At 37.4% G+C, this 15,830-nt stretch overlaps 1 protein-coding gene across 1 annotated transcript in view; it reads right to left on the bottom strand.

Moving 5' to 3' along the window:
* Nucleotides 1–15,830, bottom strand: part of SLC38A6 (solute carrier family 38 member 6) — a 45,121-nt gene that overhangs the window by 6,451 nt on the left and 22,840 nt on the right. Inside the window, exons 7-15 of the mRNA XM_040560563.1 lie at nt 14,324–14,406; nt 13,795–13,853; nt 8,919–8,984; nt 8,656–8,709; nt 6,857–6,936; nt 6,046–6,146; nt 1,598–1,722; nt 581–725; nt 367–461 (exon numbers count right to left, since the gene is read on the bottom strand). Coding sequence (XP_040416497.1) covers nt 367–461; nt 581–725; nt 1,598–1,722; nt 6,046–6,146; nt 6,857–6,936; nt 8,656–8,709; nt 8,919–8,984; nt 13,795–13,853; nt 14,324–14,406 — 808 coding nt within the window. The remainder of the gene's footprint in view (nt 1–366; nt 462–580; nt 726–1,597; nt 1,723–6,045; nt 6,147–6,856; nt 6,937–8,655; nt 8,710–8,918; nt 8,985–13,794; nt 13,854–14,323; nt 14,407–15,830) is intronic.

Here is a 15,830-nt window from a genome sequence, read left to right as displayed (position 1 = left end):
CATAAACACTGTTTCACTTAAATGCAGTTCGGCTTTGTCCCAGCTGCCCAAACAACATCAGAGTAATGCGTAAAAAACAAAGAGAAACTGAATTAAAAGTTGACATCTGAAAACTATAGGGAAAAGCATGTATTCAGATCAGTGGTCCAGCCCACAGACATACTGCTACTCTAAGAGGTCTTGTAAAAAAGGAGTTTCAGAAACAGCAGAGCTAACACGAATGATAAAAGAAAATGCTCACAGATTTTGCAAACTGCAATGAAAACAGGAACTTTGCCCCTTGGATTACATGCTCTACAGTGCATTAAAATGTATCTAGAATAAGCTTCTTTAAATATAATTAGCACAAGTTGAAAAAAAGCATACCCCAAGTTTCTGTGGTGATAGAAAGTCCTCTCTGCTAAGCTTCAGATAAAATAGTCCAGGATATATAAAAAGCAAACATGTTGACGTGGTTGAACCTTTAAAAAACAGAAAGTAAGATTTTACTTGGAACAAGATTAAAATATACTAGCTCATCATAATACTGAATTTCTTGAATAAAAATAAAAATAAAAAAAAAAAACAAACAACAACTTACCAACTACTCCAAACATGTTTTTAATGTCTGGCACATACATGGCAAACAAAACAACAATTGTATTCAGTGCTAAAGTGACAAAGATATGGCAAATCCATGACACAGGAATATGAGAGAAAAATAGCATCAATACTGCTTTCCTTGCCTGCATAAAAGGAAGAGAAACATTGCATGGCTAAATAAATGCATATATTTTAATCTTATTTCAATTTCATAAACAAGAATTGTATCATTTCAGATGTGAAAGAACATTTTAAATCAAATGCAAAAATAATTTGGTAATAGTTAAATGAAGTTTTGTCTTTCTGTAGCATGGAAATAACTAAAGTATTAAGGCAATATTTATCATGTGGGCCCTTAGTCTTAAGGAACAATTCCTTATTTGCATGGACAATAAAAGGTTTGGGGATAATCTTATGTCTCTGAGCATGCTTGTTAGGAAGTAACACTGCTGCCAACTTGTATGTAATCTATACACTACCTATATATACATAGTTTTAACTGTTGCTTTTTTATTTTTATTTTTTATTATTTTTTTGTCATAACCGAATGAATTCTCTCAAACCTACCATGGTATTGATAAGCTAACGTGTTTTTTTCTCCAGTGGTGAAATAAGTCAATATGTGTTTTCAATTTACAATGAAATTAAGTTTTCAAGTGTAAGTTTGTTTGTGTGCGTGTGCGTGCGTGTAGAAAGGAAAATCCAAGTCAGCAAAACTCAATCTAAGAGGAAAAAAATCAAACTAAATAAACTTTAGAAGTTCTGAATTCTCTAAATTAAAAACAATGCTGTGGGCTAGTTTTAATTTGAAATCTGTCTCAAGAGCACAAATTAGCTTAGTGGTTAGTTGTTATTTTGGAGCTCTCATGGAACGTATGCAAATATGTGGTCTTTGATCAATCACTTGACAAGTGAATAAGATACGCAAGACTAGATGTGACTCAAATATTTCAGTCTGCAAAGCATTAGTGTTACCATTGCTTATGCCATCTTAAAAATGTTTAGGAGTACTTACTGGGAAGTGGATTAGAGGGACTGTCAAAAGCACAGCAAACAGTACGGCTAATTTAACAGTCAGGATGACAGTATCATGTGGCAGGTACTTGTTGTAACTTTGCAGCAATTCAGAGTCTACTTTGTCTGAAAAACAGAAAAATTAATTATTTTCTTAATCACCTGAGACCTAACAGTGAAATAATTAGCAACGCATATTAAGCTTACATTCAAATTGATCATTTTGCTTGGAACTAATGCAGAGTGGGAGGGGGCACACAGAAGTATCACTGATATACCAGCTCTAACTGATACATAACCCAGAGAAAACTTAAAAAAAAAAAAATAAAATAATAATGATAATAATAAAACCTTCAAAAGGCAAGACCCTATAAAGCCTCTGCTGAATCCAAAGCCATCTAAGAGAAGATACAAATATGGAGGAGGAAGGATTAAAAAGATATTCCAACCTTGTAGATACGTGTTCTGAAACTTTCAATCCACTCACTATTCAGGCAATGTTTAAACTTACCTGAATTTTGCCACATTAGCTAGGCTTAAAATAAAAGACAAGTTTTAGTGGCTTGAAACGATGAGCTAACAACACAGGTAAAGTCTAGAAACCTCCTGAAAACATCTCACACAGAACTAAAGAAAACATACAGATATTGGTATCCACAAGTCTTAAATCTTTTCTATGGGAATATTTTCAACAGATAACAAAAAGCACCATTCACAAATTAAAACGTGGGTTTAGTCAAAGTCTGGACTCCCAGATATACTGACACTTGACAAAGGGCCTGAAACTTAAGCAGGGGCTTCATTTCACTAATAAAGAAAATGCAACTTGACTGATTAAGTCTTTACACAACTCTTCCAATCCTAACATGTCAGCAATACCGTAACCTCCGGATTCACTTTTCTAGGCTCCAAATACCTGCATGGAGGCTGCTAGAGTTCAATTTAGAGGATCTGGTTTGGTACTGATGCTGTACAAACCTGTTGACAAATACCATTTGCAGAGTAAAAAATCTTCAGTAGTGTGAAAAACAAATTGTATTATTTTTGCTGTCTGCTGTCTTGCCGAGTAAAGAAAAAGGATACATGAAACGAAGCCAAGTATACAGTACTGTAAAACTTGTTCTGTTTGTATGAAACAGACAACACCAGATTCTTTTTGTTCAACTAGAAACCAGGAACAAATTCGCTTTGCTAAATTGACTGAAATGCATTTTCCCTTTTTTTATTTTTCCAGAAACATTAAGTGATCTGTGAGGAAAAATTTCACGATTTGAAATAAAAGCTGCAATTTAATTTAAAAGAAGAAATGTTCAGAACTATGCTTGGGTGTGTGCTTTTCTTATCCACTGCCTATATATATATATTGGTGTATTGCTGGATGACATGGAGAAGAATATTTAGCATCAGTTATACTTCTAAAAGGTATTTCTAACAACAAAAAAAATCTATATTGACACTTGAGACTGATTTTCCTCCACGCCAAATGGAGGCAAAGTGCAAAACAATGACACTTAAAGGCTGGCAATTTGGTTTCCTACAGCACCCAGAGCACAGAGGACTGCGCTGGTAACACAACTAACCACACCAAAAGCTTTCGTATCACAGCTCTACTTTCTTCAGAGTGTGAATCTAGTGTGATCTCCATCACGTGCATATTTAGCTTTGCAAAACCCAGTCTACTGTGGAATTACTACGGTATTGTACACCGTGTGTACATCTTCACCACAAGTTACTTTTGTACTACTCAAGGCAGAAGTGGGACAGTGATGAATCAGCACCTGCATCCTCCACCTTTGTCTAAGACATCTGCCCTTTTAACCTGAAAAGCTTCACTACTGCTAAGCTGACAGCAAAAGTCAGAGTCCAGAAAACAGCCTACTCCTTTGACTGTGTGTGCTTTTTTGGAGTTCAGAATGGACCACGTTTTCAAAGTCCAGTCAGTGTATGAAGTTTCAAATCCACAGAAAACAATATAAAACTTCTGAGCCACAGAAAGATGAAATATGTCTCATTTCAAAGAGGAAACTTTTTGTTTGTTTGTTTGTTTTCCATTTAAAATAAAATGGTTTGCATTTTCTTGGACTGGTGTTTTAGGAACAGAGAACAGATTCTCTCTATTTAAAGAAGTAAGTTAATTAAACAAGACAACCAAAAAGTTAAAAAAGGAGCAGAAGCTTGCAAGGGAAAGAAGTAATATCTTACAAACATTCACTGTTGGTTCTGGTGTTTTAGGCTCTTGAGTCAGTTACTAAAAGAAATCAGGCTTGCAGAACACCAGAAATGTTCACAGTGAAACGGACTAGAAATCTGCAGTCAAAAGGCCTTGCCCCAGAGAAACCATGACAGTGAAGGTGACAGGAACTGGGACTGTTTGTAGGACTCCCTTTTTTTTTTTTTTTTTTTTTAAATCTTCCTGCGGAGATCTCATCTGACTCTCTAACAGTGAATCTCTCATCCTGAATCTCTCACAGCGGCACTTAAAATTATATTTTCCTACAAATCACATGGAGGCAGTTAATTAAATTAGGAAACAGTAACAGCGGCCTATACGCTATTAGGGGTTTCAAGACTCCCCATGTAATTTTTCAAAGGATTCTGAGTATCAAGGGAACATTTTCAGACAGTTAAGGTCAGACATACACTAATACTCGGAAAACAAGGTGCAAAATTTCCTAGAAATCTGGAATTGCTAGCTCCTGAAAGCCAACATTCTTGCTGCTTTGTCAAGCACTATCCCAAAGCTACGATCGAGAAATGTAAAACACTCCGAAAAGGAGAGGCAAGTCCTAATCAGAATACCTCAGTGTTATTGTCTTACTGTCCTTATAAGAATTTTTATTCATTCCAATCCAGACAGGCTAGCATGTGACCATCCCATATGAAGGGTGAGTTTTCAGAAGACATTAGAAAAATCCACGTAGATGACTGTGATGCACTTACATGATGTCATGATACAACTGCGGAAGACAGATCACTAAGAAGAGGCAACTCAATCTGAAAACGTGTGCTACATTAAGCGAAACACACCATAACAAATTTAAAGCAGGATGCTTAGAGATAAATGACATTTCCTAGAAATGGCACCACTGTGACATTATATGACAATAATGAAAACACTCTCAAACTGCTAACCATTCAGAAGATGACAAAACAGCTGCTAGCTCTGTTATATAAGACTGCTAAAATTGCTTTATGAAACAGACACACACCTACTTCTGCCAAGATTCTGATGGACCTTAAAAAGCCACTATGTAGATAAGAGTTTGGAAATCTGAGTATTTGCAAAACATGAGAATAGCAGTCACCTGTGTTTAAACTCAACTAAAAAACTGCTCCCAAAAGTATACAGGGGTCCCACGTAGGGTTATTAAATTGGTACTCAAGTACCTTGTCATGTAAGCTCTATAGCAAATGGAACTGAAAGATATCCATACAATTTAGTAGGGACAGTTTCACTGCCACTTTTCTGCTTGGTAAATAGAAAAGGTATATTTACTTTATCAGGTATTATGTCAACAACATCTCTAAGAAATGTGTGTTTCTTGCTTCAGAACATGTATCAAGCAGATACCACCTCCAGCTCAGGAACCACATGGAACACAATTTATTGAAGATGGGAAGCATGTACTAGGAAGACCAACTCAAATCTTACGCTTTAAATTTTTTTTTTAATTCTTCCCTAGCCTTTTTCATTGCCCTCCACTGAAGTCAAGCCACAAAATCAGATGGACCTTTCGTCTGATTCAGCCCTTTCAATTTTCTTATCTTCCTTGCCTATTTTTTCTGGAGTCCTCTGGGTTATCTTTACCTTGTGCATGAAGAAAAGGTATCACAAAGAAGTCGCTTTGTTCAATCCTTTAAAATAAAACTTCCTGTTATTTTAGGAAAGGAACTAAACTTCCAGCAGATTTTGAGTGAAATAGCTAGTGCTAGTTCTGAAAAATTTGTAAAAAGCATAAAACAAAACAAGGAAGCAATACATGCTTTGTAGCCAAGCTGTATCAGACAAGGCAAAAATGACTGCAAAACTACATGTCTCCATGACATCAGGGCTAGCTTACTGAAGGTCACAACCCTTACAAAAAAGGCAGCAGCCTCGGCGCTACTGAGAGACTACAAAACAAGTGGGGATATCACAGGGTTAACAGGCATGATGAATTTTGCTAGAAGATACAGCCTTAGAAGAGAGGTTTCAAACTTGCTGGACCAGCAGACTCTGCCACCAGATCTCAAAATTTCTCTCACAACCATGACTTTCACTTACACTCTGAGAAGTCAATGAGACTGTAACACTTTGCAGTATCAGGCATATCCTTAAGTCTTCACAGGACCAAGATTTCTGAGAATTTAAGTGTATCAATGCATAAACAAGCCTGAAGTTCTCCAGACAATGCATGCATCATTTATTATTAGCCTGCATTCTAGAGAATACTTGGAGAACATACTTACCATAAAATGTCAGATACCCAAACAAAGCAGACATAAAGTAAATTAGGAAACTCAGGCCAATTCCTGTGACAGTTACATTCTGCATTCTACTTTTGGATGGACTAAAATGAAAAAAAAAAAGAAAAAAAGAAAATGAGTGTTGTTTAATGTGAACCATTGAACACCATGCAATCTACATTATTAAAAAAACATAGCAGCTTGCCTTTCATAAGAAAGCATATTCTTAATTTATGGCCACACTTATTTGCTGAGTCTATGTTCTCAGTAACACTTGTTTTTCTTAAAGTATTTTTAATCTTGCAATTAAAGTGCACTTTCCATGCAGACAACAAACACTGTCCCTATGTGGTAGGGAATTTAGACATGCCAGAGTGATATATGTGAGTGTATATATATATATACATATAAATTTATTTTGTTTTTTTAAATCAAAGTTTTGATTTATAAAGGATGATAAATATCCGGACACAGGAAGGCAATCTGGGCCAAAATCCACTGAATCTAGTGAAATGCAGTTTCAGTTACAGCAATAAAAACTAACTAGTAAGTACCTTAGCAAATGACCTTTTTTCTCCAGATGGCCAGGACAATGTACTGACATTGCTGATGGAACCATATTTTCTACTTTTCTCTCCTGTAAGAGAGGAAAAGCCAGTACAGACTAGAGCTGTACACCTCCCAAAAACATGAAGGCTACTGAGTTTGCATTGCTTGACAGCACTGACTTCAGAACATTCAGGATTAATTTAGGGAAAATATAGCAGGAAAGCTACCATAACGTATTAATGTTGCCTGTGTTTTCATGTATTACCTCTGGAGCTCACAGTAAATCGGCAAGACGGAGGTATGGCAGAGAAAAGAGAATGCCATAGTTGGTATTGCATAAGCACTCTAAAATAGAAGAAGAACATATTTTAGATTGTTTGTTATTACAGATGGTTGGAAAATTATCTGAATGAATTCAGAGTTCAGTAAAAGCCTTGGAAGACACAATCTTTCCATATTAATGCTTCAAGATAAATCTTCACAACACAGAATGGTGCCTCTGAATCATTCCACAGAACTGGACCTTTTCAACTGGTATCTCTTCAAGTGCTGTTCCTAGCTTACTATTTCATGATCAGAAGAGGTCATCAGACAGCATGTCAATCAGCTAACAAGTCAGAGGCTAAGAACTTAAGAGTAGGATTTGCCCCAGAGTCCGTGTATCGACCATGGAATTTTCTAAGAAGTTTTCTAAATTTCAATATTCATAGCTACCTATCAAATTATTTACTCCATTAACCCTGGTTTCACTATTTTCTCATTATTTCATAAAAAATTGGATACAGCACCCAGAAAACATAACGTGCTTTAGCATCCGAAGTTTTAAGATAGTCACATAATTAAAGTTGTAACCACACAATTAGTGGTATGTTATTTCAAAAACTTCTACTAGCAGAGATGAATCATCTCCTATAGCTTACTTTAATTGCCAAGTAGCAATTAAAGTATAAAATAACCTAAACTACAACAAGGCCCATGCTGGTAAAAAAAAATATGCCACTTTCAATTGATAAAATTAAAAAGGCAAAATGCAGTATAGGTTCTACAAAGTACAAAAGGCCAGACCAAAAGCTGTAACATCATGGTAGATGCTTCTGGTCAAAACAAAATTTCTTCTTTGATCTACATTTACATTTGTCTGATGTTTGCACTGCCCAAGCTTTCTTTTTTTTTTTTTTTTGGGGGGGGGGGGGGGCAGATTTTGTTTTTTCAGACAAATGCAACCAACTGCAGCCCTCTTGAGTTCCAATACGCCATAGGCCTGTCCCAAACTTATTCTTCTCTTTTCCCCTTCCTCTCCACCCAGCAGAGACCAGAGTGCCAGGGGAGGTTTAGGTTGGATATTATGAAAAATTTCTCCACTGAAAGCGTTGTGAATTGTTGGAACAGGCTGCCCAGGCTGAGTCACCAACCCTTGGAGGTATTTAGAAGACGTGCAGATGTGGTGCTTAGGGACGTGGTTTAATGGTAGGCTTGGCAGTGCCACGTGAACGGTTGGGACTTGATGATCTTAGAGGTATTTTCCAACCTAAATGATTCCATGATCCTATAATACTTCCTCTCCTGCAAGACATAGCGGGTGGTGACACAATTTAAATGCCAGATTAATTAACAAATACCTGAGCTGGCATCCAATGAAATGCACAAGATTGCATTAGGCCTGAAGAATTAGCTTCAGGTAAGCAAAAACTAAGATTAGGTCCAGGCAGTTTCAGTAAACCTGTTCTTCAAGGAACTAAAAGTGTCCATACAGTCAAGCAGCAGTGACTTCCAGCACATTAAGTTGGCTTGATCTGACTGCATCATGAGGCTGGCCACCACTGGATCTGTTACACTTAATACTTCAGTCACATTTGCAAAATGTTTTCATTAAATGCTAACTTGGACACCCAGCCTTCATATAAAAAATGAAAGAGAGACTGGATAACACTTGGCAGTAGGTATAGGAAATATTTCAGCAGCCTATAACTAGTTTTACAGAAGTTTAGCTTACCCTGGATAGAGATTAAACCCCAATTCTTTAACACCCTCCCCTTTAGTTAGCTTACTGTTAGTAGAGATTACCTCTTTTGAAAGATGAAAGAGCTTTGCTTTACAATCTGCAGTAGAATTTGAAACCTGTAAGACATACATGCAAAAAACATGACATAATGAAAGAATGAGCCCAAACCACAGACGTGAAACTTTTTGGTTTCTCGACAGTAAAACTGAGATGGCTAAGAAAAGAAGGAATTTAAATCACAAGTAATTTTGAAAGTGTTAATGTAAAAAAAAGCATTCCAGTTATTAATAAAATTAGAAGAACTTCAGAACAGCATGTACTTTACCTGTAAAGGTTCTATTGCACTCTTCAGAGGTAAAGGACAAGGGATGGACCACTTTTTTATCATAACCTGCAAAACACCACATTCAATGTATGAATGATATCCTAAAAATCAGGCTACATTTAGATATACATAGGGATAATAACGGACAGTTGGTGTACAAAGCGGGCAGCTACACCCACAGTAAATCAAACAGTTTGACTAGTAGATAGTTGGTCTACAGAAAGGGGGATTCGACAGAAAAGCCTGTCCATGCCATTCCATCCAGCTGCTCACTAAGCACAGCTGGCAGCCTTATGGCTTGCCCGTCTGGAGGTGCTGTACTGAAACGAGCTATGACATTAACAGCAATACAACCAGTGCTCCGCATTCACTCTCTCTGTGCTCCACACTAACTGCCTCCCATACAGAATAGCTGCTGTGTTAGCTATCCCAGGCTCTTTCGCTAAGTAGACAAGCCCTTAACAGAGATAGAGCAGAGCCTAGGGCTAATCTTAAAAGGCAGAAACATATGGTTTGGACTAGAAAGCAAAGGAAAAACAATAAATGCAATTATTGTCCCAGAATGTCATTGGGGCTTTAGCTACACCCTGCTGGTTTAGGGACTGCCAAGTAACAGTGCTGAAAATCAAAGGGAAATTAAAGTAAGAAACGTTACCTCTTTTTTCAGGAGGCTAGTTTGAAATGATAGTTATATTGCTCTCGTCACCCTAATTAATTTCCTATTGTAGTTGCTTGGCTTTAGAGGTTATAATTCTTTTGAAGCCTAGAGCAAATAATTAAAAACTTAATTAAAGACTCAGATTCATGAGAAGAACAACATGGAAGACAGTGTTTCTTCTGGCTCAAAGAATTCACTTTTTGCTTGCAGCCAAGTGGTGCTTCCCAGAGAGCAAGGATTAGGTGCTCCCTCTTGCCACCAGTGCCAAGAGAAGCATGGGAATGCTACCTTGGGACAAACTGTGGGGCATGGAAATAGCAGGTACACAACATGCCGAGTGTTGTGGCAATAACACACAACTTAAATTGAATAAATGGATTCAAACAAATTGCAACTCAAGATATGGAACTAGGAGGCAGCTTGCCCAACAGCACTCCGTAAACTTTGTGAAAAAGGATTAAAAGTGAAAATAGGATTCCTCCAACGACGTCTCTGACACTAAACTGGCAGTGCTTCGTATCAGGTCTGTTCTTCTTCGCTTCCTGACTGGCCTAACTGCCTCCCTCTGTGCCGTGTCAACTGCAATGCCACCCAAGGAAAGGTGGAAGAAGGGAGATGACACTGCTGGTACATCAAGAAGCTCAACCAAAGAGTGAGCATGGGAGAGGAAGGAAAGGACCAAACACCAGAACATGACTTGGGCCTTAACACACACCTATGTATGCCTCTGCAACATCTCTTCCTTCCATGCAGTGAGCAGAAATAACGAGCTTGGACACAGATGCAGACTGCTGCACCACAGCCCTGGATGCGCGGCAGTGCTACCTCCCCAGGATGCCTAAGGCTCTTGGCTAGTTGAAGGCATTTATGAGGCTGAGCAAGAAGGCAAAGTAGTTTTTCAAGGAGATCTGTATATTTAAAAGGTACCTATGTAGGGAAAATAAGGGAGAGATTTCAAAGGCTCCAAAGTAAAAGGCTTTGTTTTTAAGTAAAGGGCTTTTAAGTAAAAGGCTTTGTTTTTTTAGCTCTGGCTAAGGCTTGAATAGGCTTCCTAAGCAATGAAAAGCTGCATGGAGCTGAGGGGGGAAATAAGCTGTGCTTGGCAGCGGTGGGCGTGGGTGCAGGGCTTCCAGCAAGCCAACAAGCAACCTTACATATATATATTGCAGAGGTCGGGGGGGGACAAGAAAAAACCACCATAAAAGCTGGAGCATATTCCTCTAAAATGAAATGGATACGGATTAAGAAGAAATTGAAATGGAAACAAAAGAAGACAATGCACTAGATGCATTCCAAATCTGTAACTTTATTTGCCTACCTGCTTAATTGTTCAGATCTGTTCAGATTCCTGATTGCAGTATGCTCCTTATTTCTAACAAAGTTGCCAACAGGAAGAGATTGTTAAGCTGGCAGCACAGCTCAGTTATCTGAGCAGGCGTGCAGGCAGCACAGACAATCCTCCTCTGGAACTTCAAGCCTATTCCATATAAACATTGTCTTTTGAGTATAACAAACATTTGGTTTTAACTTAAAAAAAAAAAAAAGAGGGAAAACCTAAAGACAGATTCTAATGGAAATAGGGTATTTTCAACCCACACCAAAACCACTGCTAAAAATAAAGCCAGAGGTCTCAAAATGTTCTAACGTTCTCAGGGGGTGCTGCTTTCTGGTATCATATGGAGGGAGAACAGGAACCCCTTTATTTCAAAAGTACTAACAGCATTCAGCAAAGAGAAGCTCTCTGTGTATAACATCATTCATTACATATGGCAGGTTCCCAATCTGCCTCACATTTTGTTCTGGGAACGTAAACAACAGATTTAGAAAAATACCACCAGGAATCATTAACACCTTTGTTGAACAAGCTACCAAATAGGGCTGTCTCCATAAAAAAAAAAAAATCTGTCTTTACTCTTCACCAATATTCGATGCAGCAAGGGGGAAGGCAATAAAAAAAGTGCAATGCTCACATTTCATTCCTCTTCATTTAGGATTCACATCAGGAAAGTATTCAACAATCAGAAAAAAGTGAAAGTGCTCAGGACCTCACAGAATCTGGCTTTCAATTAATAGTTACATACATACGTGCTTTTTCTTCCTCATCAGTTCATCTCAGTGTTTTCATTTTTTCCAAGTGAAGACTATAAACAGTATATTAACTTTACAGGAAAAGATGCTGAAGCCCAGAGAGGAGATATGTGACCTGCCAAAGTCCCACAGCAGAGCACAAGAACAGTCTCCAGCCCTTTGACTCAGTGCACTCACCAGACCATAGTGACCAAGACGTGCTGTCTGTAGCACCTACCTTTTCTGCATGCTGTATTTAAACTGTGGCTTGCTGGCAAAAAGCTTAACAGATGGTATGCACATGAAAATGCATAGAATTATTGTATATGCAAAATATGATTGTATTACTTCCATATGACTAACACAGCTTTCTTCTGGAATAAATTAAAGCATATCTGCCATACAGAAATTAACATTGTGCAAACTAAAACACCATTTCAACAGCACGTATCACCCACTTCAAAGCAATTAGATACGAAAACTAAACCACAGTTAACTCCTTTGAGTTTCAGTGTCTGAAAAAGTCAGATAAAATACTCCGTGAATAGTATTAGTTTTCTCTAAATATCCATAACAGCTTTTAATTATATATATTTTTATTTTACCTCAATTAGATTTTCAGTGGCTCTTTCTTTGTCATTTAAGAACAAAGATTAAGCATACAATTTCTACCATTTCATAAGAAATGTGCCCTCCTTCGTTAGAACTCCCTGCATGCTTTTCTGTTACAGGGAATCAAATCTAAACCCTAGCTCGAATCATCGCAGCTTGTCACGTCTGCATGCAAGCCTTGTTTACAGACTTGCTTTCTCTGAGCCCAGAATTACTTTCAAATGCAACCATGCGCTAGAACAGCTTTCTTCAGACATCTGTGCAAATTCACAATGAAATATAGGAATTGGACTTGTTTTAAAACTCTTGCAAATAGCTTTGGCCCAAGACCTATTTCAGCATTACAGTTAGAACTTTGTTGTTGCTGTTGGTAGTGGTTTTTTTTGTTGTTGTTGTGTTTTTTTGTTTTTTTTTTTAAGATAAAGTTTAGGAAAGAGGTCAAGAGTTAAAGTAATTTATAAATATTACAAATGAATTTCCATTAGCTCTGGAAAGGCTATGGCTGCTCCTCAATGCTAAACTTTGGAAGAATACTTCCCAAGGTCCTACAAACACTGCAACTCTCCAGGGATACCCTAGGGAGATGTTTTGACAGCTTTTGAAGTTTGGTTTTATCACATGGTTTAGTTCCTAATGGATTGCCTTGGTCTCCTGGATGGCATGTTTGTTCAACTTGCCTTCAACTCTGTTTATCCCTTTGTAAAACAGGTATTAAATGCAAGTCAATGCAAGCCAGAATGACAGGCAAGAGGGGGAACATTTTTCCAGGCTCCCAGAAAAGATTCTTGATTCTATACCTAGATGACAGTGTGAGTTGCATGGTTGTACTACATATTACACGTGTGCATTAACATACTTCTTCGCTGTAAAAACGAGAAAGGGTGCAATATTTTTCCTCTTAGATCTGCCCAGTAGGTCTCACTTCAGATATTTGGAAACATCTACCTCACAGGGGCCTTGAGAGGGTGAACATCAGGGTCAAAAAACCCATATGGCTCAGAGAAAAGAACTTTTCCTTTCAGCAGGAAAGAAGAATAAGGTCATTGATGTATTAATGAATCTTGTAAACTGCCTTAATGAAGTTCTAGTTTTCCTTGCCTTTTTTTGAACTCTGTCACTCCATTGTACATGTAAATTTAATTTATTTGGAGTATATTAAATTTTCTTCTATGCTAGTTGAAGTAAGTAATAGTTAGAAGCTAAGAAAACAGAATTCTATTCCATTACTAGTAGGGAAACAAAAGTATGTGTGCCAGCTCCCTTCACTGCACTGTCAGCAAAACAAAAATATTGTTACATTTACCAGTCCAAAATATAATTATTTTAAATCTTTTCACATGCTTGAAAGTTCATACACATTTCCATGCCTCAGCAAAACAAATGTAATCTGTCCAAGCAGGCACATACTGAACTCAAAACTCTGAATTCTACATAAAATGTAACGGGGGAAGGGAAGACAATTCATTTCAAAACAGACTTACGAAAACATTTAAACAATAAGAAAAAAAAAGATAAGCTGTGCACTGATTTTTAACTTACCACAAGAGCAAAGTACGCCATAAAGAAAAATGATAAACTACTTGTGTAGCCAAGAAAGCCTGTAAAATAACAGTAAAAATAAAAGAGAATTTATAAGGAAAGTGATCCTAATGTACAGCTAAAGCTTTACATTTTAGGCATGTTTTCTATTACAGTGCTTGGTATCTGGGGCTTAGGACTCAGAATAACAACATTCCAACTGCCTGTCACAGATCATTTATGTAGTTTTGTAGGGCAGAATTAGAACTGGCTTACCACTAATGGCATGCTGTAAGTAAATGCAGCTCTTTAATGTTCTGCTGTAAAGATTTTATTTTAGTATTGCAGACAAAATACTACTGCAACCCAAGTAATAGGTTAACTAGGCAGGGCTGGAAGGCAGAACATACTACAACAACTTAAGTAGTCCCCGCCATCACCAGCCCCCTGCCAGTTAAAATAAATAAATAACCCATTAAGGTTTTAAAGTCTTCAATTGTAATTGCTACTAAAGTAGAATAATATTCGCTTCTCTCTTTTAATTACTCACCAATTTTAGGAAGAAGTGCAAGGGGAAAAACAATGCAGACCGAAGTAATGAGAAGCAGCAGTCTCCCATCAAGGTACCAGGACCTGTTGGAAAAGCTACTTAGGACTGATCCAAAGTTCATGAGTCCTAAAAAGCATGTTTACTTTAAAACTGTGAACTTAGACAAAATATTCTCTAGGATAAAAATAAATAATTTCCAGTTTCAGGGTTTTTACCCCCGGTGTCTGTACTGTGATATAAAATAGAGCTCCCAGATAGTAAGAAAGCAGAGCACCATCCCATAATGAAGCAGCACGGCAGGCAATGTTCTGTAGGCAAGTGTCTGCATGGAGCAGGGGTCTGATGTGTGCAAAATTATTTCTCAGCAGCACAGTATGCAAATCCCTGCCTTTATTCAAACCAATGATCAGAGTGCCATGAGTATTCCATGCTCTACGGATTTCCAATAGAAGTGATTACACAACATGCTACACATATCTCAAGTTGGATTACATCAAGTTGTCTATTTCCACTACTAGAAGAAGTGTCAACTTTAAACCCCACTTACTGAAAAATCTCCCTTCAGTTTATCACTCCTACATGACTTAGTTCCTCAACATTTCCAAGAGGTATGATGCATAAAGCTAACTAACCAAAAGTCAACCCACTGGTTTAAAAATTCCATTACATTTTCTAAACATGGCAACTTTCCCTTCTGCCCAAGTTTCATTATTCCTATCACCCACAGGGTTCAAATAATACAGGAAAAGTACAAGAAAATCAGCTTTCAGGTAATTTGAAATGTTTGCTGTCCAGAGGTAAAATGAGAAAGAGCAGCAATAAAAAAGACTTCCTTATTTTTAATTTTGCACAGTGATCCTTCATTTGTTGCAACAATTGGGGGACAAAAGAGATGGAAATTATTATAATGAAATCTGCTACAATGCTTATACATAAAAACATACATATAGAAAGCACCACAGAGGCATGTGAAGTTTTAATGCAGTAAAAAATCTCATCTTCAGACAGAGGAAAGTACAGATGTGTAAGTTGTTAAGAAACAGAAAAATCTTGAGGGTGGCTCCCCCAAACTTGGTAACCACCATATCCTGTACTGATAAACATCTTGCACATCAGCCTCCGACTTTACTACCTATAAACACCTTGGCCTTTGACCTTCAAGTTTATTTAGTCCAGGATATGGTTAGCACCTAATAAACAGGCAGCACCTCAAGTTATCATAAGGAAAGCAGTGTAACACCTGTGTTAAAGAAAAATTACCGCATACACGTATGAATGACTGTCATACATGGTGGCCAACCACTTGCATCACTTGTTTGAAAAAATATAGGTAATGTAAATGAACAGAGGAATTTCAAGGCTGAGGAAATCTTGCCCGTCTCTGAATCAAAGTAACTCTTAAGTGACAATATCTACATTAAAAATAAAATATATCACTCTTCAAAAAATGTATTACTAGCCTACGCATGCTACTGCTACAGTTAAAAAGCAGCTTTGCCAAGATCAA

This window comes from Cygnus olor, chromosome 5 (genome assembly GCF_009769625.2).
Source record: "Cygnus olor isolate bCygOlo1 chromosome 5, bCygOlo1.pri.v2, whole genome shotgun sequence".
In the NCBI taxonomy this organism is placed as follows: Eukaryota; Metazoa; Chordata; class Aves; order Anseriformes; family Anatidae; genus Cygnus; species Cygnus olor.
Note: the sequence above shows the minus strand (reverse complement) of the source record. Positions and strands in the feature narration are given on the sequence as shown.